The sequence below is a fragment of the Abramis brama genome (assembly GCF_963993115.1).
Source record: "Abramis brama genome assembly, chromosome: 8".
NCBI lineage: Eukaryota > Metazoa > Chordata > Actinopteri > Cypriniformes > Leuciscidae > Abramis > Abramis brama.
Genome location: NC_139970.1, coordinates 37,904,914 through 37,929,992, shown reverse-complemented (window position 1 = coordinate 37,929,992; position 25,079 = coordinate 37,904,914). Strand labels below are relative to the sequence as shown.

Below are 25,079 nucleotides of genomic sequence, written 5' to 3'. Positions count from 1 at the left end.
GTTCACAGACATTAATAACATTTTCACCAACGCCTTCCTAAGAATCTTAGTGTCATTGCACATCCAGTTCATATTCATGGTGCTATAAACACAAACCTCTTTGGAGGATAAGTGCTTGTTCATATGCTAATTCACTGCTGAGGAACTGAGTGGGATGTTTCTTAAAGCTTTTGCTTTCCTCTGAAGATATATAAAGGGAGAATGTGAGGAATAGACTATAATTCAAGTCTTTATTTGAAATGTAAGTCTTTTTTCCCCATTTTCAATCTTATTCGCAAATATTCAAACTTGCCAGGGGAAGATGCTACGCATCAGGATATCAGTGATACCATAAATCATTAGTTCTTGTGTTGCAAGTTTGAATATGTGCAAATGAAAATGAGATTCCAGAGGGCACGATTTTCAGTTAATAACGGTTTAAATTTTTGCAATTTCAGAAGAATAAAGCTGATTATTATTTGGACAGATGATTGAAGCATATTTTTCTCCTAGTGTGGGTAACATTAAATTTGCCTCATTTCAATACTGTATGAAGCAAAGATAGCATTAAAAATGTAACACCAGAGACTTCAATTCACTGGAAAAGCACCTTAAAGTAATACTATTATTCTGCTATAGCAGAATGACATATTCGACAAAAGCAACTCAAAGATAAAAGATGGAGCTTATCTGACTGATGCTTTCCAGAAGAAGCATAACACAATCGCATAAACCCATCACAAACATCCTGTGACATCAAATATATGCGGAACCACTCTCAAACCCTGTACACACACACACGTTAGATCAATCTGGTCCATTTATCAAGCAGAAAGCATGAGATCTTGCTCTCTTTCAACACTATTCCTGCAGACATTGATTTAGAGCAGGTTATTGAAATGCAGCACTGTACTTGCTAAACTGTTCAGTAGGAATTAATGAGATACCCTCAGCGTTTCACTAAGACGGAATGCACACTGATGGTTTGCTGTAATCTAATCAGCTGTGAATGTAAGTAGCAATGCTTTTCAGATGCGGTTGTAATATTTCATTCAGACCATGACCGAGTTTAAATTCCCTTTTTATCACCGTACATTATTTAACGGTAGACGCATTGTTTTACATCAACGAGCCAATAAAAGACTGTTCAGAGAAATATGAAACATAGAAACATCTATATAACATGCATTTTGGATAATGTGACTATGTAATGTATGTGCGGGTGTTTAAATGTATTGTAATGTACAATGTAAAGCGACCTTGAGCTATGGAAAGGCGCTATACAAATAAAACTACTACTACTTAATGTAGGGAAAAGAACATAATGAACATGTGGAGAAAATATTACCGACTGATCTGTCCACTTTAGCAAGAGCAATCCAAGTAAGCAGGTGGAGGAATAACTTTATATTCGTATTATGTATATTTATTATATATAACTTTTTTATATATATAATATTTAAGATAATATTATATATATATATATATATATATATATATATATATATATATATATATATATATATATATATATATATATATATATATATATAATATTATCTTAAATATTTTACTATCTATCTATCTATCTATCTATCTATCTATCTATATCGTATGTTAATTAATAAAGATGAACCTACTGATATATAAAATATAAAATATATTAGTAAAATATTCTAAAGATAATATATACATTTTATATACGTTAAATATGTATATATGTAAATATAATTTTATCTTATAAATAATTTATTAGACAAAACTAATGATATATGGAAATACAATTTTAAGTAAAACGTGTGTATATTAATGTTATATATATACACACCATGTATATAAAATGTTATCTTTCATTTTTTTATTATATTTTTTATTTATTTATATCAATTATATATCAGTAGGTTTATCTGAAGAATACATATTGACATCAAATAAATAAATGTATGGATATAAAAAATAAATACGTAAATATGATTGGTGGTGCTGATAATATTATATATAAAACAAATGCATAATTATCAGCAACATTCAGGTCTCCAATAAAGAGGTTGTTTGGTTGATACCAATACCAATGTTGTGTGCCCTGGAATCCTTGCTATTGGTGGAGATGGGCCTATTGATTTCAGTGGTCTGAAGTGCATTGATACAGGACCCCTGGACGAGCGCTGCCTCTCTCTGCTCAGCATGAAAAGCCACTAAGGCAAAAATAAGCCCTGAGTCAATATGGCCAGTGTGTATAAATAAACCTGTGCTGAGACATCAGTAGGCGAAGCGTTCACCCGCCGCATCTGCCTGTGATGATGATGATGTAGAGCAGATTGATGAAGGCTGACAGCTCAGATAAGCAGCGCGAGCGGCCGGGCTGCCCTCTGCCACGTAGAGGAACAGGAAGTGGAATAAGTTAAGCAATGCCCACTCTTCTTGATGTCAAGAGAAAGGAGCTTGCATTTGTATATAGGGGTTAAGAAAGATGATTTGAGAAATGCTTATGCCCATTTTACAAAGTGAGTTGAAACAACAGAAATCAGATGCTGGATTTTATACATATGCTATGAATCAGTGTCCGAAAGCGTATTATGTGGAACGAACACTTTTTCTTCTTCCAAAATATACATTTACATATGTATTTAAATACACATTTTAAATTAAAAATACTAGTTACACATTCAACAAAACTCGCCTTAGGGACAGTGAATACAGATATCTAACAGCAAACTACATCACTATGGCACCTGGTAATAAAACCCATAGCCATATAGGCTTAAACAAAATAAAATGTGTCAAAATTACTATATCTTTGTTACTAAAGGTTTTGCAGCAAGTCCTAGTTAATTTCTTTCTCTATTAAGGGTGAAGTTCAGCCAGCCGTGCCGGTTAAGAACTAGTGTGTGATTTGATGAAGTTGCTCTGTCTGGGCTGAACGCTGACAGTGATTCATTACACTGAGCGTGAGTTTGCTATGCTGATTGTGAGGTCTGGGAGCGCACGATGACAGGACTGTAGGCAGTGATTCAGAGACAACAGAGAATGAGAGAGCATGATAACACGCTCAACAGAAAGATCAAATTGATATGCATGTTGTATTTGCAGGAATAGTTGTTTAAGCCATTTCATAGCACAGTACAATCAAAATTCTTTATTGCAGGAAGTAAAAAAATCTAGTTAAAAATCCACAACAATGTTAACTAAATGAACTAATGTATGCATAAATAAACCAATAAACAGTACAATTTTGTCACGATTCAAAGAATCACGATTCTGAACAGACAATTTAATAAAATAACGTAATTTACTAGAGGTTCTGACAAAATGTTAATTGCTGTAGTCAATTGCTTAAAATGTTTGTTTTTTTAAACTCGGTTTGAATGAATGATTCAATGACTCACGGATTTTAATGTTTCGGTGTGATTTTGTCAAAAGTTTAATATAATCGTTGTCATTTAGGAATGAGATTGCGTGTGTGTGTTAAAACCGAGATTGCAATCTTTTAATTAATCGTGCAACTAAATAGTAAAAAACAACATTTTACAGTTTTTTTTATTTTTTTATTAAAAGTTTTGAAGCTTGGTAAATGTCACGCAGACACATGCAAGAAACTAGTCCACATACAAGTCATCATGAAGTCAAATTGACAATTCTTTTTTTATATAGAATATTGCAGTGTTTATTATAAATTACTTTTTTCTCAGCAAATATTTGTATATTTTTGTGCCCTCGTAATTTTTTATCAAAAACAATCTCTTCTCCTCCCACTCCCAACGACTTGGCCTACATTATTCTCGTTCAAGAAGTCGTTTTACACAGATCGCAATTTCTATTTCATGCCAAATGTAACTTTATACTGGAAGCAAAACAATGCTGAATATAAATATGGAATATATGTCCCAATGTCAATGAGAAAAAGTCAAAGGAAATTATACAGATCAGTTTGGATGCAAAGGACTAGACACCCCAAATAATCACAGAGAAATCGAGAAGAAAAGTTTATGAGTGAGTTTATATAAAACAATAACAGTAATCATAATCTGTTCAAAGAAATGTAAACATTCCTCTGCCATTATCTTAACCCCGGCATTAATCTGTTCAGTCAATGTTTTGAGCCCAGAATTATCATCACCTTATTTATAAATATATATCTATATATAGTCCAAATAGGAGGATTTTTCATTTCATGCTGGCATTACTCAAACACATATGAATGAAGAGATTTCCATTGTTAGGCTACAATGAGCTACAATTACTCCAATCACAATTACTGTAATTCTGTTCTGTATTGAAGAAAAACAAACATTATTATGAATCCTCCAGCGTGCCCGTCTGATTCTGGATAATATCTGTAATAAACACCCGAGACCCCTGAGTGAGAGGTGTGTGTGTCACCTCTATTAAGAAGCACTTGCTACAGGAAGTGGTTTTCTCGACTCCTTGCAATATTTACAGCAGCTTTTAAGCGCTAACCACATAGAGTCCATGTTCAGAGTATGCGCCACATAACTGTGAGAGAGTCACTGCTGCAAATGGCCTACACGTATTAGTGCTTATTGTAAAATCATCTGTTAGCATAATCTCATATTAGGGTGGGCAGTATGACCACAGTCTTATATCACAGTATGAGTCATATTAGAAATCACAGTAATGATTTATCACAATGTGATTAACTTTCCTCAAAATTCAAATGAAGAAGTGTTTATATATTAAATAACCATGTGCTAATGACTATTAATGAATAGTCCAGTCAATTGTTGAGGAATATGTATGTACAATTACAGCCAATATCCTAGCTATGCATATGCATGCTAAGCAACTATAGTTAATATGAGAATAAAATGAGAATTGTACCCTAAACTAAAGAGTTACCGATTTAAAGAATAATAATAATACTTTAATTCAGAAAGCATTACATTTATCAAAAGTGACATCAAAAGACTTTTATACTGTACAAAAAAAAAAAATCTATTTCAAATGAATGCTGTTCATTTTAACTTTCATCCTTGGGGAAAAAAGTATCAGTTTTCACAAAAATATTAAGTACCATCAAAATCAGCATATTAGAATGATTTCTGAAGGATCAAGTGACACTGAAGACTGGCGTTATGATGCTGAAAATTCAGCTTAGCACAGGAATTAATTAAATGTATTCAAATAGAAAATAATAATATTTCACAATAATAAAAAAATCTTTTTACTGTATTTTCGATTAAATAAATGCAGCCTTGGTGAACATAAGATACTTCTTTCAAAAACATTTTTAAAACTCTTATATAAAGCTACAAATTTATAAACGATATCGCAAAAATCTTTAGTAGTTGCATATCCCGCTCAGCCCTCACTTGTAACATGCAAAACATCCACATGCTTCATGAGTGAGAACCTAATCCCATCTGCGGCATGACACGGGTTATGACATGGCAGGACCTTCTGTATGTGTGTTTTCCTGGGCTTAAAGGACACGTCCTGCTCCAGCGGTGCGTTTTAAGGCAGCTTCACCCCGCTAAACACGTCAAGCCCACCATCAGCCGAAGATCTCACAATCATGAAATCACCAGAGCACTAAACAAGCAGACTAACACTTCCATCCAAGAAAGAAGAATAGAGAAGAGAGAAAGACAGAGAATTACTGGGATCTTTGAGCTCCCTCAGCTGAGACCTGTTGCCATGGGATCTGTCAGGATTTTTAAAGGGTTAGTTCACCCAAAACTGAAAATTCTGTCATTAATTACTCATTACTCACCCTGATGTCGTTCCAAACCCATAAGACTTTCGTTCATCTTCGGAACACAAATGAAGATGTTTTTAATGAAATCTGAGAGCTTTCTGTCCCTCCATTGACAGTCTACGCAACTACCACTTTCAAGCCCCAGTAAAGTAGTAAAGGCATCATAAAAGTAATCCATGTGACCCAAGTGGTTTAACCTCAATTTTATGAAGCAACACGAGTGCTTTGTTTGCGCAGAAAAAACACAATTGACCACTTTATTAAAAATATTATTCCATAATTTTTGGGTGAATTAACCCTTTAATAGTGGATTGTGAGATATCTGATGGCCATTAAGAGCGGCAATAGACCAGGGTTTCCCAAACTGGGGTTGTACAATTGAAATTATTAAAATTAAAATGAAATAATAATAATCATTAAAAAACCTTACTAAAAAGATATTACTAAATAATACAAAAGTACATACATCATGCTAAAATAACACTGATCTAAAAATGCATTTTGATGATCCATTTTATGATGTACTGAAAAATATGACAGAATAGGAGAGAGAAATGGAGTTTTCATCTGTGGGTGAATTATTCCTTTTGAAATCTACTCTGTACAAATCAACACAAACAAATTCTTTAAAATAACATGAACTTAAAAAAAACAATACACAAAAACAGCCTTGATCTGGTCACACACCAGTAGGTTGAACATGTGCTATCGACTGAAGTATAGAAACCTGTCTGAAAACCAGTGGCGTTTTGAAGGACATCTCCTTGACAAGCCACTTTGAGCTGAAGAAAAGAACCTTTGTGGAGTTCAAAGGGGAGAACTGTGATAATGCCTAATCGATTTGAGCTGACATGCTTTGAAGGCGATCCTCCCTTTGTGTGTGTGTGTGTGTGTGTGTGTGTGTGTGTGTGTGTGTGTGTGTTGGAAAGAGACTGCGCTCGGCCTAAGGGCCTGCCTGCTTTTGTCCCAGTCGTGCAGAGCAGCGAGGCTCTCTTTAGGACCCCTGGCTCTCCTTTGTCCTACATACACACAAGCATGCTCGGTGTAAATGGTGGGTGAGCATGTGTGACACTCAGTCAGGTGAGCAAAACATTTGCTTATATGACAGGAGGATTTGTTTTGTTAAAGCTATCATAACAGTCCTGACATGATACTTGAACCCAATGGAATGTTCCTACACAACTACACCATTCTCAAAACTATAACTGCATTTAAATCAAATGCTTTTTGGACAAGAGCATTGAAATCATCCTTAAACAGAATAGTTCACCCCCCAAAACTGGAAACTGTCAACATTTACTCACCCTCATGTTGTTCCAAACCTTTACAACTTTCCTCCTTCTATGAAACACAAATTTCACAATCTGTGAGATTAAAATGAAAGAAGCAATAAAGCATTGAGTTGTTGTGACTCCATATCAAGATATCTGATAAAATTTGGCTAAATATTTTCTCCCTTTACATAAGGACATGTTGGCAGACTTACTGCAGCTGTCTGAAATAGTTCTTACTAAATCCGAGACCGCTTAATGTCACAAGACAGCACTATAAACACACACAATAAAACTGTCATGATTTGTTTCTCCATTAGAGCAACAGGTAAAACCTGAAAATCACAGGAAGATGAAAGGAGCCCAATTAAAGAAATAGGGCAAAAGTTGATTTCTGGCACAGTGAATTTACACTACAATAACTCGTATCCATTTATTGCTACTCTGAACTGTCATTAACAGTTACACACATTTAAAGTACCTACAGTTGAGTTGACCTTTTGGAAAAAGTAGTTACTCTACAAAAAACTAAAAAAGTATCTAACAAAATTGAAGCTGAATAGTAGCATTGTGTTATAAAAATGACCCATGACGAATGGATTCAATAAAATAATCCGATTTCTCAATGGTATGTGCGGGAGAGCGGAAATAGAAGAGTGCAATTAATTATTGTCTCACCTCGCTATCCTGTAAAGCTGCATGACAAAAGACACACCAACGCTGAAAAGTTTTTTTTTTTTTTTTTAAAGAAATTGATACTTTTGTGCAGCAAAAAACATTACGTCAATCAAATTATTGTTCTTCTTAAAATTGAACAAATAATCAGGTTTCCACAAAAAAAATGAAACAGCACAACTGTTTTCATTCAATTCAATTCTGCCATGAGGAATAAATTATATTTTAAATATATTTTAAAATAGAAAACAGTTATTTAAAACTGTAATATTTCACAATATTACTGTCTGATCAAATAAGAGAATTATTTAAAAAACATAAGGACCCTAAACCTTTGAAAAGTCAAAGCTACACTTTACTACACTAGCAGTTACTTCCCAAATCTGCTTATTATTCATCAGTCTTCATCTAAAACACAAGCCAAAGGAAAATGAACAGTACAGCTGTGAAGAATGAAGAAATCACTGAGCTTTATTGAGCATTTAAGTCTACACTCAAGATAACTGTGAAATCAGTTGAATAGGAGCTAATTTCATTTTACCACAATCCAAATAACCCAGCAGCGAGCGGCAGGAATCATAATATGCGGCCCCAGAGAGCCCAAGCGTCATGGGGGCTATAGTGCAGCAGTAATGGCCTAACAAGGTTACGTCTCCATAGGAGACGCAGCAAATGGGGGGTTGGTTTGAGAGCAAACAACAGAGTGGCTGACACCCCATATTAAACAGTGTGTTCAAGTATCGGTGGTGTTATAAATAAATAATAAACGACTTTAACGAGCCTGAACGGGAATGATTCTTGCTTTATAAGCCTTTTAATGATCTTCAGCCCTTAAATAGTGAATCTATGATTTCTGGGATGTGAAAAATGAATGCATAAAAATAGAATTTACTGTATAATGCAGAATGTCACAGAATTTGGCAAATTTTGGATGAATAAATCAGAGGTTGCACTTAAAGGGTTAGTTCACCCAAAAATGAACCTTTTGTCATCAATTACTCACCCTCATGTCGTTCATGTCCTTTGGCACACAAATGAAGATATTTTGAAATGAAAACAGAGATTTTTGTCCCTCTAGTCAGTCTAGTCACCCAAGACTCTCATGCTTTAAAACGTTCATAAAGAGATTGTAAAATTAATATGAATCTTTTGAAGAGACAATATTGGCCTTTTATTCACATGTAAACATTGATCAGCAAACATACATGGAGAATTCAAATTTGGTAATAGGAAGCTCAAGCATGCTTGCTTGACGCCAGAGTTCTGCGTAGGTACCTGACGGGTAAACCGCTAAAATATGATGTAACGGGTGGAATAATATTTGGTCATTTGCGGTGCGGGTCGGGAATCAATAGGCACGGGCGGACTGCTTGTCCAATAGCCAAGACTATTTCGACTCAATTCGGTACCCACTGATGGACAGCTGCTTTCAAACGGTCCCGTGTTTATTTGTGTTCACACTCTATAGTCTAAAGAACCTCAAAGGTTTCCAATTGCATTGCGCTTTGCAGCATTAAGCACAGCAGCGTTTGTGCGCTGCAACTGAAGTGATTGACAGCTTCAGTCAAATAACCTATTCGCAAATTGAATAAAAGTTTTATTTTTCTTGCTGCTAAGAGGACCAACGGCCACGTACAGTATACACTGCAGAGTTTCAGGAGAGACAGAGTGAATGCAGAGTGAATTTGCTGAAATATCCCTGATATTATGACAGAAAAGGCTCATCCTTGGCTAAATGTTCTTTTAATTCATGGAGACCTCCAAGCGTCTGTATAGCCTATGGTATGATTTAAACAAATGTGCATAATCATGCACAATTGTTCAAAATAGCCTGTATGGGCAGATTATTCACATGATGTAGGCGAAAGTTTTGTAATGTTTACACGACAGATGCATATTCTCATATTTTTTTCTTTTAATTATTACCATGTTGGGCTGCCTGTCTATTTTTTTAAATGCATCAACTCAAAATGCATAATGTTGGTTAGATTGCTTGTGTTACATGAGAAAATAATTTGCTCTACCTGATGTAGATGATTTAATACAAGTGCAGATCAGGACAGGTTGCGGTCTTTATGTCAAACGGGTCGGGTACAGAATTAAATCAGTGCTGCTCTCGGAGAACGGGTCAGGTATTTTGTTAAGTACTGCGGGTGCGGGTTTACCAAAGACCCGAACAGTACTCTCTGTTTGATGCTCAACAACCAATGAGGTTCATTATCACAGGTTTCTCTAGCATTTTTGAGCTTCCACAAGAACCAATGAAGTTTGCTGTTACGTGTCAAACAAGGTTGAGCTTCCGTTTATGTTCGTTGATCACTGTTTATGGGCGAGTAATTGACAGAATTTATATATTTGGCAAACTATCCCTTTAATCAAATCATGATACAGACTAGTGTATATGAATATTATTAAAGTGCAAAAAGACTGCTATTTAAATATGAAGTCTGCATGTGTGTCTCTATGTGAATTAGTGCCACGGTTTTCGTGGACAATCGTGTCGGTTTCAGCATCTGCTATATCACTATATGAGGGCACTCCACATGAACATGAACATGATCTCCAGAGCTGGATTCAAGAAAAATTCAAATGTAAAAGCAGAATTTGGGGAAAAATAAAACTGATTTCATAGGGCCCCACAAAACCATACAGATGATACAACATGCCTTTACACATCCCGACCAATCTGTGAAACAAGATTGGTAACCACCACAACCCCACTAAGCGATGTATAGGATAGCACAGTTGATGTAATATGTATATGTGTGTGTGTGTGTGTGTATATGTGTGTGTGTGTGTGTGTGTATATGTGTGTGTGTAGAAAAGGTTCTGGTTATCACAGTCACAGTGTGAGGTGCAATGGGGTGGTTATCTAAAGACCAGGCCAAACGGTCGAGCCATGACATGACTCTCCCGTCTTATCAGCAGTGGGTGATGGAGCGATGGCCCTCGGCGGTGTGGGGGTAGGGGTGCGGGTGGGGGTGGGGGTGGGGGAGGATCATGCACCATTAACAGGCAAGGCGGACAACAATCCAACAGACATGTTCTGCTTATGTACACATACATGCTTTTGACATCCAAATGTTAGAATAGTGCTACATTTGCATTTCCAGAGAGAAAAAATAAGACAGTTCTGGACAGGGATGTGCAAAACTACTACATATTTAAAGAATCAGCTATTCAGTGGGTTGTGTGAATGAATAGCAATTGGATAAGTAAACGGAAACCCTGTGCAATTAGCCTGGTTTCAGGTTCAACTGACAAATCTGAAAATGCATTCTAGGGTTAATATTGCTGCTAAAAAAGAAGGGTCTCCAAACTCACTTAAAGTTGGCTTCTTTTGCCTTAAGAATATGTTTTCATTCCATTACAATGCACAAGGACATTTCTTTTAGCCACCGAATTATATGACAGGACTATTTTTACTGACACAGCAATGTTTGTGGAGAGCAGCTCAAAACTGATTGTGATGATTCTCATTTGTAAGTGTATCTGAATAAATGCAAATGTAAAAAAACAAAAAAACAACCTGAGATGTGATGCAACGGTCATTTAAATGTGAGTGGCTTTAGCAGGGTTGAATTTAAAAAGATGATATTTTTCCTAGAAGAATTTTGTCCAGCATGCTATTAGCATGTTAACTTAATTAAACCTTAAGATACAAAAACAAAACATTACAAAAAAAGAGAGAAAAAAATAAATAAATATAAACTAGTTCTAAAAGTAAAAAGCATTTAAAATCGTTAATAACACACTTGCAATTGCATATAAGTTGAATTCTTATTAATGGTTTCCGCATTCTTTGACAGATGAATATCTGTTTCCAGTCTTTTGTGAATATTAATACAGCATCAAGATTTTATACAAAAACAAATAGGCTAATTCAGAGACTAAAAAGGAAAAATTCACAATAAAGAAATTTCCAAGACATACATGCATTTTTTAAACTCCCATGACTATGGAAAATCTGTGCACAGTAAACACAAACACTCATCTAATCTTTTTCAAGATATTGCCTCAATTTTAGGAAATCAGATGACAAGCGCATGGTTTCTTTATCACAGTGAGGGTAGAACCAGGGCCGTCGCTAGTGGGGTGAAAGGTGGTGACAATTATAGGGGCCCCCACTGCCCAGGGGGCCCCACAAAATCCAGCAGTTATAGGCCTACTATATAGGCCCCTGTTGTATGAAAAATTCTAATATTTATATTAGTTGTATGCCTGAGATTTAAATGAAAACCACAAAAACATGCAATTTGGTTAAATATTTTTTCCAAATATCTCTTACCTCCCTATAAATGGTTTAGTCCGATCTAAAGTATTTATTAATTATTCAGTCAGTGACAAACATCAGATGGACCCAATAAAATAGTCCCACCCCAGCTCGTGAACAGAACCAATCAGAGTTGAGGCGGCAGTGCCTGAAGTTAACGATGAACTTGGTGGAAGAGCAGGAGATTGACTGACAAAATGTCGGGGAAAAGAAAACATAAATCAGGGTACCAGAAACTCTATGAAAAGAAGGAGAGGGAGGCCAGAGTTGTTGTATCACAGTCGATCAAGACGTTCTTAAAGACAGGTTGTATTGTTATTTCGCTGGGAATAAGAAAACTACCGTCTACAGCCTGCCGGTAGGCTACTGTCACTCTCCATTAGCCTATCGGTGCGCACCACAATCGACCGAATGATTACGTGGTCAAAATTCCTATCTTTTTACACTATTGTAAATAGTTAAAAAATTGACACGAGTCACGATGCATTGCATTATGCACCTGACCTGCCGGCTGATGATGTATTTATTAAATCAAGAAAACACGAATACAACACACTGCACTTGAATGAATAAATTTTAGCTTTATTTAATCATATTATCTTTATTAAAAAATAAGACAATAAATTACTTTATTTTTTAAATTTGACTGCATTCTTGTCAATTTATAAATGTTTACTTTTTTATTTATGAAGTATAACAGACTGATGGGGGAAAAAACATTATTTTGCTGCTACTTTTTAAAAATTGGTTTTATTATTATTTAACAATTTATTTTTATTAGTTGTAATTTTTATATACATTTAACTTTTAAAATAAAGGTTTTACAACAACATCACCATCTTCTGTTATATGTGGGCCTCCATACTCATCTATTTACAGTATATGTTATCGGTGGAGGGTGGAGGGGGCCCACATCAATATTTTTTTCAGGGGGCCCCGAATCCTCTAGCTACGGCCCTGGGTAGAACGTTCTTAAAAAATAAAACAGCTTCAACAAAGCGCAGTCAAAGCACTAACACCCATCTGCAGAAATAAACATGCCAGCTTCCTCAGGCAGTCTCAGAGACAGGGACAAGGGATATCGCTGACTATTGATAGACGCGGCTCAGACCATTTCGCCTTTGTGAGCGCTGACACAATAGAAGTAATGTCTGCAGTTCCAGTCAAAGGAAATGACTGCCCAACCATTCCCTTTATCAAGCACAAAAGCAACAAACAAGTACAAAAAATAATGAATTCTTCACCATTCTAGACACTTATTTTAATAACACACTAAGGAATAAGACATGTTGAGAAAGCTATATAGTGTCAGAGCTCTGGACTATCAGCATGCCTAAAGGAAATCTGCAGACCTTTTCTGCAACGATTTTGGGGGGAAATCTGGAGAGTTCTGTGGATATAGGATTTAAATATGGTAAAATATGTTAAACAGACCAGAATGTACTACGCTCTTATTGGTAGCAGAAAGCATAGTAAATTAGCCAAAGTATGTACAATAAACACAAATTAGTATTTATTTTGATTTACTTATTTTTGGTCTTATTCTTATTTTTTTCTTTGTCCGATTGTGTAAGTCACTTTGCATAAGAGTGTCTGCTAAATTAATAAATACGAATGTAAAAAAAAAACACCTTGAGATGTGACGCAATGGCCATCTGAATGTGTGTGGCTTAAGCAGGGATGAATTTAAAAATGTTTAACTCTTTCTCTGCCAGCGATAAAAAAAAAAAACGTCCAAAGTTTCACAGTGCTATAGCTCATCCTGGGTCGACATTTCATTCTGTAACATTAGGCAGTTTTGATTTATATGCTGTTTAATGTTGATGATCGCCTTATTTTACATATGCGTCTGCTTACATAATATGCTATTGCTTGTTTCTGCTTCTTCTCCACATGTCTTTTGATCTGGAGATTCAGTATTATTTCAGAAGATGCTTAATAGCGCCCCCTGCCGTATGAAAGTAAAAACACGGAAAGCCGGAAAATTAAGTCAATGGCGGGGAAGCGTTGTCTCATAAATGATGGCTATTTTCATCAATGGCAGGGAAAGAGTTAAAAAGAATTTTGCCCAGCATGCTATCAGCATGTTAACGACACATAATCAAATAAAACAGATGTGTAAAACCTATTTTACTTCCTTTATATAACGTTTCATGTGAAATACATCACATAAAAGTGAACAAGGGTAGTCTATGGAGAAAAAACATTTCATGCATCAAGCTATTTGGCTATTAGTTAACATGATCCAGTAGCCTAAATGGCCTAGAAGAGGTGGGGGATCACAATTTGATGAAAGATTTCAAATTTTCATTGAAATAATGTCCACCCATGATTCATTCACAATAAGACCAGAACCGTGCGTTAAGTAAATCGGAAATCGGATCAATTTTTGTGTTGACCACTACCACGTCATTGAGCGTTACTGTTCTGTTTCGTGTGAAAGACGGGAGTCTTGTGACGGCTGTGAGGCTGTCCGCAGGACATTCTCTGACACAACACCAATAAAAAAAAAAAGCCCCACAGTGAATCTGACAGCTGGACCAGAGCCAGGGCATGATAAACGCTGTCACTGTCACAAGCCTGTAATAAATGTGAGCTTCACCGAGGGAAAGAGAAAAAAGAGAGATACGGAGAGAGAGACAGAGAAGAAAGAAAGCGGGTTAAGGAAGACCCCCTGAGAAAACGAGGCGTTGCTGAAGGGCTACCTTTCAATTTAGACAAAGGGTTGCTGAGCATTGAATACATTTGCAGGATTTTTCAGTGTACAAACTGCCTGCGGAGAGTCTGACCCGTGTGTAATAGCGCTGAGAGCACCATCAGCACAGGCTACGGGAGAACCCGGGCCATAATTGGCGACGTGATTGCTTTCTGTGATTCATGAGTATGCATCAGATCTCAATTACACAATCTTGCCAAGAGTCCTCTTTAAATATTTACTCAGAGCGTCTCAGCACGCAGGCTTGCAGCGTGCGCTGCTTCCATCCATTGTCTTTGCACTTCTTTATTCAGGCATAATGAAGGGGATTTACTGCGGCAGTCTGCAATAATAACCATGATGATGGTATGTTATGCCGTACAGGCCGCAAAGTTCCTGAACCTTACTTTTATAATGAGTCTCTTCATTAGTCTAAACACCGTAACTGTGGGACGCAATTCCCTTAAACTGCGTCTCTGTGTTGCAGTGTGAGGACAGATATAAAAATAAAATTGCTTTCTGTTTTAATCTAAGGTCTAGTTTTTCGGCCCATAAATTTTATATTATTGTTCCAATATTTGCAGAGCAGGACAAAAAAAGACAGTGTGTGAAATCTACAGCAGTGGCCTAAATTACAAATCAATAAAGAAAACAAGCCGAACACTTCCAGGTCAATAGACGAATCCACAGTGGAACACTTGTGGAGTGTTTAAAAAAAAAAAAAAAAAAAAAAACCTTATTAGTTATGATATGGCAGAAATCAGTACAAGTATTTTTACATCACGGTAATAGCATAAATAAAGATAACTTGAAATAGATTTGAAATGAATGGTTAATATATTAAACAATTAAATAAATATTATTTAATAAGGCAGATTTTTTTCACAAATACAAGGTACTCAATCTCAAATAATAATTTTTATTTGGAACTTAATAGATGCAAACCAAAAGATTATTCATAAATGAAATAATCAATGAAATCTCAATGAAATCCGCTCACACTGTTTGTGAAATTACGTCTTACTGATTTCATTTGTCAAGAGTTATTTAATAAAGATTTATGAATTGTAGCTCACCTTCAGCATTATAATTATTTTACCCATGCCGGACAGAAATTGAGATGGCACCGCTGCAAGCATGTCATATACAGTACGCCATACCTCTTACAGCAAGCAAGAGCTTGCTTTATGCGCAGTCAGATTGGTCCCTGAGATCGGCAAATTGAGAGATCCCTGATCGAGTCATTGGAAGTGATTAATCGAAGGACAGCGATCGGTAGCCGATCAATCGGAGCACCCCTAGCCAACATTCCTGCCTGAATACATGGTTCACACACTGGTGAGACTGTACACCAATGATGCAGAGCGTTTGAGTAAAACAATGTTGAGATTAAATTGAAACAGCATAGTAAATGATAAACAACAGCAATAACATAGCACACTCCTTATTAAGTAAGAAGAACAAAATTAAACCCAGAAATCCTGGAGCGGATTGCCTACAGCCGGCGTTTCAAACTGTTGCATCAGCACTGTGGTTAAACACCTTCATCCAGGGCTGCTGACATGTTTAACAAGTCGAATACTGTGTCACTGTAGCCACAGGTCACGTAAACTCAACTTCTAGACGGAATAAAAAACCCACCACAACAGAGGCATGAAAGCTCAATTTTCAACTGAGAGAGCTTTGATAATGAGGGCCAAAATGGCAACTCATTACTCAGAGGAATTCTATCAAAGAAAAATAAATAAACATCCCAGAAAATTCCACGTATAATGCCTTAAGCAGCACAAACACACTAGGGCTGGTTGATACACGATATTTACTGTACATGCAATACTAATTTATTGGTAATGTATAAATCAACTAACATTGTGATTATTTGATTGTGTTTTTTATTTGCCCACTCAGTTTCCGAAAAACCACATCAGTAAGCTAGATTCACAGCTGCTTCAGTTCTTACTACAGCAGGTTTTAGAGAATTAAAACGTTTTAATATCGTCTATGATTTAAACCTCAGCAGCAAAAATGTAGAGTGCAATGAATGTTAATTTGAAATGTTTGCTTCAATTAATCGGTTCCATGATTCAACTTGAGTCATCATACAAGTTCACAGAAGTTTTTAAAGAATTTAAAGATCCCTGTCTTGATTATTTTTAATCATTTACTCTTTACTAAAAAAGTAAATCAACCTTCTACAGGATAAGCTATATAATTGATATTAAAAACTAAAATATTTTCATAGCTATATATCCTAGTCCTAACACACACACACACACACACTTCAGGGATAAACAAGGCTGAACAGATGTACTGTAACACACCAAGCAAGCACATATCAAAGCCGCTTACTTCCTCAAACATACACACTCTGGTTTTTAAGAGCCTTAGGGGAATTATTTACAACTCATACATGTTATATTCTCACAAATGTGACAATTCAAACAGTAAACCACTGCTGAAGTTACAGAGCGATCGCTGAGTACATAAACAAATGCACTTTCATCCGCAAGTAGCTTCAATGGGACTATGGGGCAAGGATCCTTTTTGCTTCCTTTTTGCACTTCTTCCTCTTTCTGCCTGTTCAGCATGGACACAAGGCTTCAACAGCACTCATCATTCATCTTTAGAGGCGATTTGAGTTTTACTGTTTATTTTTATGAAGACATGCAAATTTGAGCTGGGAAGCAGTCGGTCTCCCGCTCCACGGCATGAATTTTAATAGATTGCTTAAAAACTCAGAGCGCTCTCCACATCACTGTTAAAAATCTGCTTCTTAGGAAGAATCTAATTGTAAATTACAGTGACAGGGCAAGTAGCTGGACAGAAACTGGAAGGAAAATGCAGAAAGTCAGGCAGCACCTGAAGCATTTGAATTTGTCTCTGGATAAGTGAATCACTATACCCATTATCACCTTTAGTCATGCTGGAACACATCATTTCAAACATGTTAGCGTAACTCTGCCTGCCTAAACACTTATTACAACAGCAGCGTGAAACCAGTGACAAAAGTGCAGTTTACCCTATCAATCTCTGATGGAGAGCTGACAGAAAAACCAGAGCACTGCTTGATTAAAACAATTCTCTCGAGACGGCTGTATACTGTGCACATGAGTCTAGCGGTTTTTGAACGTCCATTTGGCTATAATAAATAGGGGTGGAAATCTTTAGGCACCTCACGGTCCAATTATTCAGTAATTCCAGTCTTACTTCCTGCATAAACCGTAGGTTTGTAACAAATTTGCATAATGCTAGTCAATGGTATTCATTGGCTGCCTCTGAACAATGTCTACTTTGACTCGCCCTCAGGCACTGTAGTTGTAGCCGAGGCCTGGAAGAGTTTGTTTCGTGTTATCAACATGTTAAGAAGACACCGTTTTCTGCACTGCGAAAGCAAATCCACTTTGCATGCACTTCCAAAGGATAAGGACTCTGTCTCAAATTGATACGGTAAAACCGACGCCATTGTCATTGTTCGTATCACTGTGTATCAAGTGCTAAGGAAGATCCAGAGCTGAAATTCAGGTATGGTAATGGTAACGTTTAATTTCCAACATGCGCTGTAAGTGGTAGACCAATAGCAACATACTGGGCAATCTGACCAATCAGAGCAGAGTAGGCTCTCGGAAAGGAGGGGTTTAGAGAGAACGGATCCTTTATCGAACCATTTCAGACACTGTGAGGAAATAGATGATGCTGCAATGTATATTATTAGAAAATTAAAACTTTTTTTTACCCTTGGATTCATGTAGGGGACCTCCAAAACTAAAATAGGAACTTTCAAAATAGCATTGCATGGGCACTTTACTAGTTTACATGAAGCCGAGCACAGCTGCATGCCGTGAGCAAGCATCCTTCAGACATCTATCAATATAAGTGAGTTTCGCGTATCGAATATATACTGCATTTCAAACGGCATAAATTATGCCTTCATAGAGCATTTAGATTTGAAGACAATGAAATATCAGCTGGTGAAACTGCACATTGTCAAGCAAAGAGCACAGCGCATATCCTGTGCAAATCTGAAGTTTCATAATCTTTGAAGACAGAATCACAAAGCAATGGAGAATCGTTTTTTTTCCACCCCCAATAATAAATACGTAATTTCAGGAGTTGAAATACAGTGCATGAGTCATATGGACTACTTCATAATGTTTTTTTGGTGTTTTTAATCATTTATGGCACTTGACAGCATCCGGTCACTGTAAGCTTCACAGTATGGAAAGAGCTGTGAAATAAAATGTTATTTTGTTTTGCCCAGAACAAATAACAGCATAAGCAGAGGTTTGGAATGACATGAGGGTGAGTAACTGATAGAATTTTCATTCAATTCAAGTAATGAAGCCCAGACCTACCATAAGAAATAAACCCAGAGCCACATGAAAGCCTAGACTGATATGTTCCCAGAGATACTATGTGATGTGGCACATTACCAACAAATCAGTATAATATGTCAGCCTCCAGGTAAACTGTGCTCAAGGGAAATGCTGTCTGAGAAAAGAGCCAGTGAGGGAGCTAATGATGAACGTTACTGGATAAACATCTCAGTGTGCTGAACTGTGTGGCTGCACAGATCCGACCATGAAAAGCCACCAAATCCCTGCATTGTCAATTACCATTATCAGCATCTCTGGCTCACGGCTCCAAGCTGCTGAACTGATCTCACGGCTGGCAGAGCGCACGCTGTGTTGTGCCCTTTCAGAAAAAGCATGGCGTATTCGTTTCTCAACATTTGCACTTAGGAACAGTTCACCCAAAAATGGAAATGATGTATTCTTTTCCTATACCTCAAGTAGTTTCAAACCCATAGGACTTTCTTTCTTCAGTGAAACATAAAAGGGGAAAAAATTCTGATCCTGGCTGATATTTTTATTGCAATTACAAATAACTCTACTTAGTTAAACATCAAATCTGGATTTAATTCATAGATAAATTAAAGAATGATACAGTCAAAATGTAACGAATCTCATGCATAAATACTTCTGCCTAAACTGTGCTGAATAGCAGCACAGTGTCATCTGGGTCAGGTACTGAAATTTGTAAAAAGATAATCACATCATGGTACATTTTTGAACCCTAGTGTGCAATATCAGTAGTGCATGACCTGTCAAGCGAGCCGAGACCAGTTGCTGGAGGTGTTTTTAACATGACGTTGGATCAAATGAATGTGCTGTATTCAATGCCTGCTTTTGGACATTGGACTTGCACTCAGCTTTATCAGATGTTGGGTAACTGAGACACTCCAGCACTCTACTTGACTGCTAAATTAACAAAAAGCAACAAGGCCAAATGCATTTGTTGCACAGCAGGTATAAGATTTTTTGGATGGTTCAGATTCCACCCAAACTATACATTTACAGCTTCACTATACAACAAACATAAAACTTGTCAACCAATTGGGATTTTTCAATACCACAAATTGTGGGCAATATACTGTTCAAAAGTTTGGGGTCTGTAAGATGTTAAATGTTTTTGAAAGAAGTCTCACCAAGGCTTAATCCAATTTAAAATGTATTAAATGTATATAAATAAAATGTATTCCTGTGATGATGAAGCTGAATTGTCAGCATCATTTCTCCAGTCTACAGTGTCACATGATCCTTCAGAAATCATTCTAATATGCTGATTTGATGCTCAGGAAACATTTCTTGATTTTTCAGGATTCATTGATGAATAGAAAGTGTAAAAGAACAGCATTTGTATGAAATCATGAAGACATTTATAATATTACAAAAGACTTCTGTCCATTTTGATCAATATATCCTTGCTGAATAAAAGTATACATTTTTACTAACCCCAAACCTTTGAACAGTATAAATTTTATTTAAGCAACTGAGATGTAGACATGCATTTAAAAGTCAAGTATGCCATTTCTGTTCCATCACTAAACTGAACTGCAAACTGCCAAATGTGCAGTTTACAACCAATACTAATAATCTCAAAACGATCAGTATATCAGTCTATCACTAAAATATGATCTCAATAAATGCAACCTCATACTATCAAACCACCTCAGATATAGCCAAATACATGACACAACATCTATAAAATCTTGTTTGAGAGCCATAAATCAATAAGCATAAATCTCTGCCAATATTACAGAAAGCCAAAACACATATCCATTATGGACTTTTAAAATTATAACCAACCAGAGGAGACTCTTCCAATAAAGCCCAATGAATGAAAGCACTTTAAAAGACCAAGAAGAAACAATCAGAAAATTGCCATCCTTCAAAGAAAAGAAGGGGGGAAAAAACAAGAGCAACAGAGCAGATTTTAAAAGCTCCCTCGTCTTGTTCTGGCATCTCTAGGTCAGCTCATTAAAACAGATGGGGGTTCAGCAGTAAGTTCAGCATGAGGATGTGAAATCAAAGCCATATGCTTCAGAGCAGCATCTGCCATATTATTACAAACACAACAGCACCAAGACCACAGGAACATCAGTAACAATAATGCTTGGAAAAAAAAAAGAAAAAAAAAAGAAAAAAGCCCTATCCTTCCTAACCCTTTGAAGCCGAGGAGCAAAATGCCACATCCGTCCTGAGCGAATCCATCAGTTTAAAAGCAGTCTAAAAACTCCCAACAGTTAGTGCTGAAAGTCAATTCTTTCCTACAGCGATTCTTTTTCAAACCAGCCCATAAAGAAATAAAATGACAGCATGCGTTAAATAACATACCTGCAGTTGGGTGGAGGATCCAGAGTGATTTCTGCAAGCTCTTTCTGGATTCTGCGAGAGAGAAGCGAGGGAGAGAAAAGAGAAAGGGAGAGATGGTGAGAAAGCTGTGAGAATTGCAAGCAGCCGGGGAATTACACTGCCCTCTACCTCTGCTGCGTTTACTGCACGGCTGGCTCTCCCTTCAGCACAGCTAACATGGCTGCTTCCTCTTTGTTCTCGGAGGCATAACCCGAATCCCATAACAGGAAAACTTTGCCGTGCTCGTTTCTGCCTTTCTCTCCATTGCACACCGTTGATTTTCACCTCGGCTCAAAGCCCTCTGCCCTTAGTTCACACCCCACCCCTCGTCGACGCGTTTAAGTCACTTTAAGCACAAAAGATTTTCTTTTAAAGCTTATATGCAAATGAGGTAGAGGGAGGGAGGGGGGTGTGCTTCGGCATATTTGACAAGAGCTTTAATGCACTGCTCGGGTGCTGTTACTAAAGCATTATCAACAGCATGTAAGGGAGCCAGGGCAGGATTTTTGACATTTTCTAAGAATAACTGTTTGATCTTTCATTCCTCCCACATTGAGAAAGTCTATGGCGTTTTAATGAGCACTGATATGGATTGATTGGTTAACGTTGTTTTTAGCGCCGAATCCACCTCGCTATGAAATTTATGGGTAGAATTGCTGTATTTGCAAAAAAAAGAGCATCTTGGTTAAAACAGAGACCACGAGGCAGAGCGATCTGACTCACTTCTCTTGCGCCTCACAATAACTTTGTGTAGAAGTTTCCGATGTCTCAGGAGAACTTTTGCTTGGTGTGCTTCATTAAATATAAGCCGATGACACATCATACGGTTTCTTTGCTCAAGCAGTTAAGTCATTTTCTAAGCTTAGTGCTTTTGTTCTCAAGTACGGCGCACAAAAAGCAAAACCGTTAATTGGCACATTGCAAAAATAACCTTGAAACACTTATTCACAAAAAGTGATGATTAAAAAAAGGAGTGTTGACAGAATACATGCCTGACTTTACAAAATTACATTTAATCCTCAAAACAGCTAGAGAGTGAATGGCATCTTTACCTCTTCGCACTGGAGGATAATTTGGCTGTTGTTTTGCTGGACAGTTTGGTGGATTTCTTCTGCTGTTGTGGAGGCGTGGGTTGTTTTCGCTCCTCTTGTTCCTCTGGTTCTGGCACCGGAGGATCTCTCTGATCCGCATCGGAACTACCGCTGCTGGTGCTGGGACTTTCATCATCTGACCGTTGTCTTTCACTGGACATTTTCCACCTTTGTAAAGGACAACAAGAGGTTCTGAACCAGGGCTGACTGCGATCACAGAATAGCCCAAAGTTCTTCTGGGGTTTAAGAAAATCACAAATTTGCTCAGAAACTCAACGTTGCCTGGAACCATAACCCTTAAGTTTCTAAATACAAACAGAAGCAATATTTGATGAGATTGCCAGGAAAATAAGCAAACACTCAAGTGACATATCACAGAAACTTCTTTAAGACTATTTCTACAAACAATCAGATGCAAGCTCTTTAAACATTTATTTCTGTATCTATTTTTATCCACTTCAGCTTTACTAGTACTTAGTTATTAGAAACACTGGTATCTGTACCAGTTTCTACAAGTAACACTTCCTTGTTAAAAGTCATAAGTGTGCACAAGTCAGAATGGCTACTTTAAAGTTCAATATAGTAAGATGTAAGTAACAACTAGAATACACACACGTCTCTTAATAATTAGGCCTTTCAGGGAAACTAAAATAGATTAGCAACTATTTGAATAGATATAAGAAACAAAAAAAATAATCACAGGTATCTAATGAACAGGTACAAGTAAAACTTGAAAAGGTACCAGCAACAGCTGGAATGCATACTATCTGGAAGTGAATAGCTGGTATCTGAATCACAGATTATCATAGAATTGAACTGCATAAACATGCAACTAATAAATAAAAAAAATAGTTACGTGTCACTATTGGAATGAATACTAGTAGTAATGAATAAACACTATAGCAACTACTCACAACTAGTATCTAATGGATTGCTTACATTGATACTTACTACTAGTAAACGTTAAAAATAGGTATTAGTTTAAATAATGAACGCTAAAACTGCTTGCCATTAGAGCAACAATCAAAACGACTCCAATATTTGGACTCTGAAAACACAAGCAACCCTATAGCCGATCCAATTACATCAAACTGTTGTCATTCTGAAGGACAAAACGTCAAGCCACAAACACACCAACTTAATCCATTATCGACTGAGCTGATAGTATTTGTAAATAGCGCAGCGGCAACATTGTTGCAACCATTATGACGTTTCACATGGATCCGCGATACATTGTATCAGTTTTGCGCTTAATGTTACAAGCTGCAGAGCGACCATCACACGTTCACAAAACCCTCCTCTGCAAAAACAGCCTTGAGTTTTTTCGCTTTCCATCTGCTGAATAGGTGCAAGTGGCTGAGCTTATGAGACTAAACGAGAAAAACACACGGCTGTTCCAGCAGAATCTATCGCTGAGAAGAAGGAGATTTCAAGAGCTGCAAAGGAAAGCAATAATTGCACCTATTCGCAGCATGTCCACCCCCTTCACTTTAGGAGAACAAGGCGATATCGCGAGCGGATTGCGAGGAAAATTCGAGTCGTTTAACGCACGCCGGGGCGAAAAGATTCAGATTGGATCTTTTAAAATCCTTTGTAAGAGGTTTGTTATGGTAGGAGGCACTCCAGTATCAGCATGGTGTACCAACTGATGCGTGAAGTCAGTTTCGAGCTCCCCTCTCTTCAGAGCTGAAAACACTAAGAAAGGACGATGTTACCCCGCCTAATGTGGACTCTACGACACCCTTAGAGCTTCTCCTTTACCTTAGACGTGGTCCTGTCCTGATCTGGGGTGGTTAGGAGTGTTAAAAATCCAGTTGAAATGGAGCCGGGAAGACGACGGGCTCCGGCCGAGCTGTGAACATTGGAGAGTAGGAAGGAGAGGAGGCGCTGCAGTTTTACTCGGAACCGACGGGTGGCGCTGTACAGCGCGTGGACATAAGCGTCTATCGCGTTGGATGGTCCCACACAACCAACGTGAAACTGTATCACTTCTCGATATGCTCCACCTGAGATGGATTTAAAATTGTGACACCATGCGTGTGGAGAAGACAAGAAGACATCACCGGCGACCGTCGTGTCTCGTGTCGTCGAGATCGAGGGGATGTCGTGGCGTCAGGAGGAAGTTTTGACATGTTGTTGTTGTGAGGGCTCCATGGTGAGAGCAATCAGCTCACGGAAACTTTGAGCGTGGGTGAGAAGTTTGGCTGGAATTCCAGTGCAGGTGGGAGTCCCTGTGCAGCACTGCATGACTGACTTACTGCATGACTTCTCTATTGTCTGCTTCACTACAGTCTGTACGACTTCTCTATACTCTATAGAGTGTACTACTTCTCTATGCTGAGTATGCTGTTCTACCCCCCCTATAGTCTGTATTACAGTTTCTGCTCTGCTCAGTGGTATAGTCTGCATGATTTTTTATAGTCTACAATACCTTTTGCTATGGACAATAGTATATGACTTATCTAGTGTCTGTAGTGCCATTAAAATAGTCTACTGCTTCTAGTCATTGTGCTCTATGGTACTACATGACTTCTAGTCAATATAGTACATTGTGCTTTATAATAATACACGACTTAGTAGTCTATTCTGCTCTTTAGTGTGTAGTGTGACTCTATGGTCAGAAGAGTGTTCTTCTCTATTAGTATTCTACATGCTGTTTTACTTCTAAGTAGTCTATATTTATGCTG

General features: G+C 37.3%; 1 protein-coding gene across 1 annotated transcript in view; it reads right to left on the bottom strand.

Annotated features, from left to right (window-relative positions):
• ube2e3 (ubiquitin-conjugating enzyme E2E 3) overlaps positions 1-24,686 on the bottom strand; it is a 42,909-nt gene extending 18,223 nt beyond the window's left edge. The window contains exons 1-3 of the mRNA XM_084123196.1: positions 24,154-24,686; positions 22,354-22,560; positions 21,284-21,334 (exon numbers count right to left, since the gene is read on the bottom strand). Coding sequence (XP_083979322.1) covers positions 21,284-21,334; positions 22,354-22,553 — 251 coding nt within the window. The 5' untranslated portion in view covers positions 22,554-22,560; positions 24,154-24,686. The remainder of the gene's footprint in view (positions 1-21,283; positions 21,335-22,353; positions 22,561-24,153) is intronic.
• Positions 24,687-25,079: the final 393 nt, after the last annotated feature.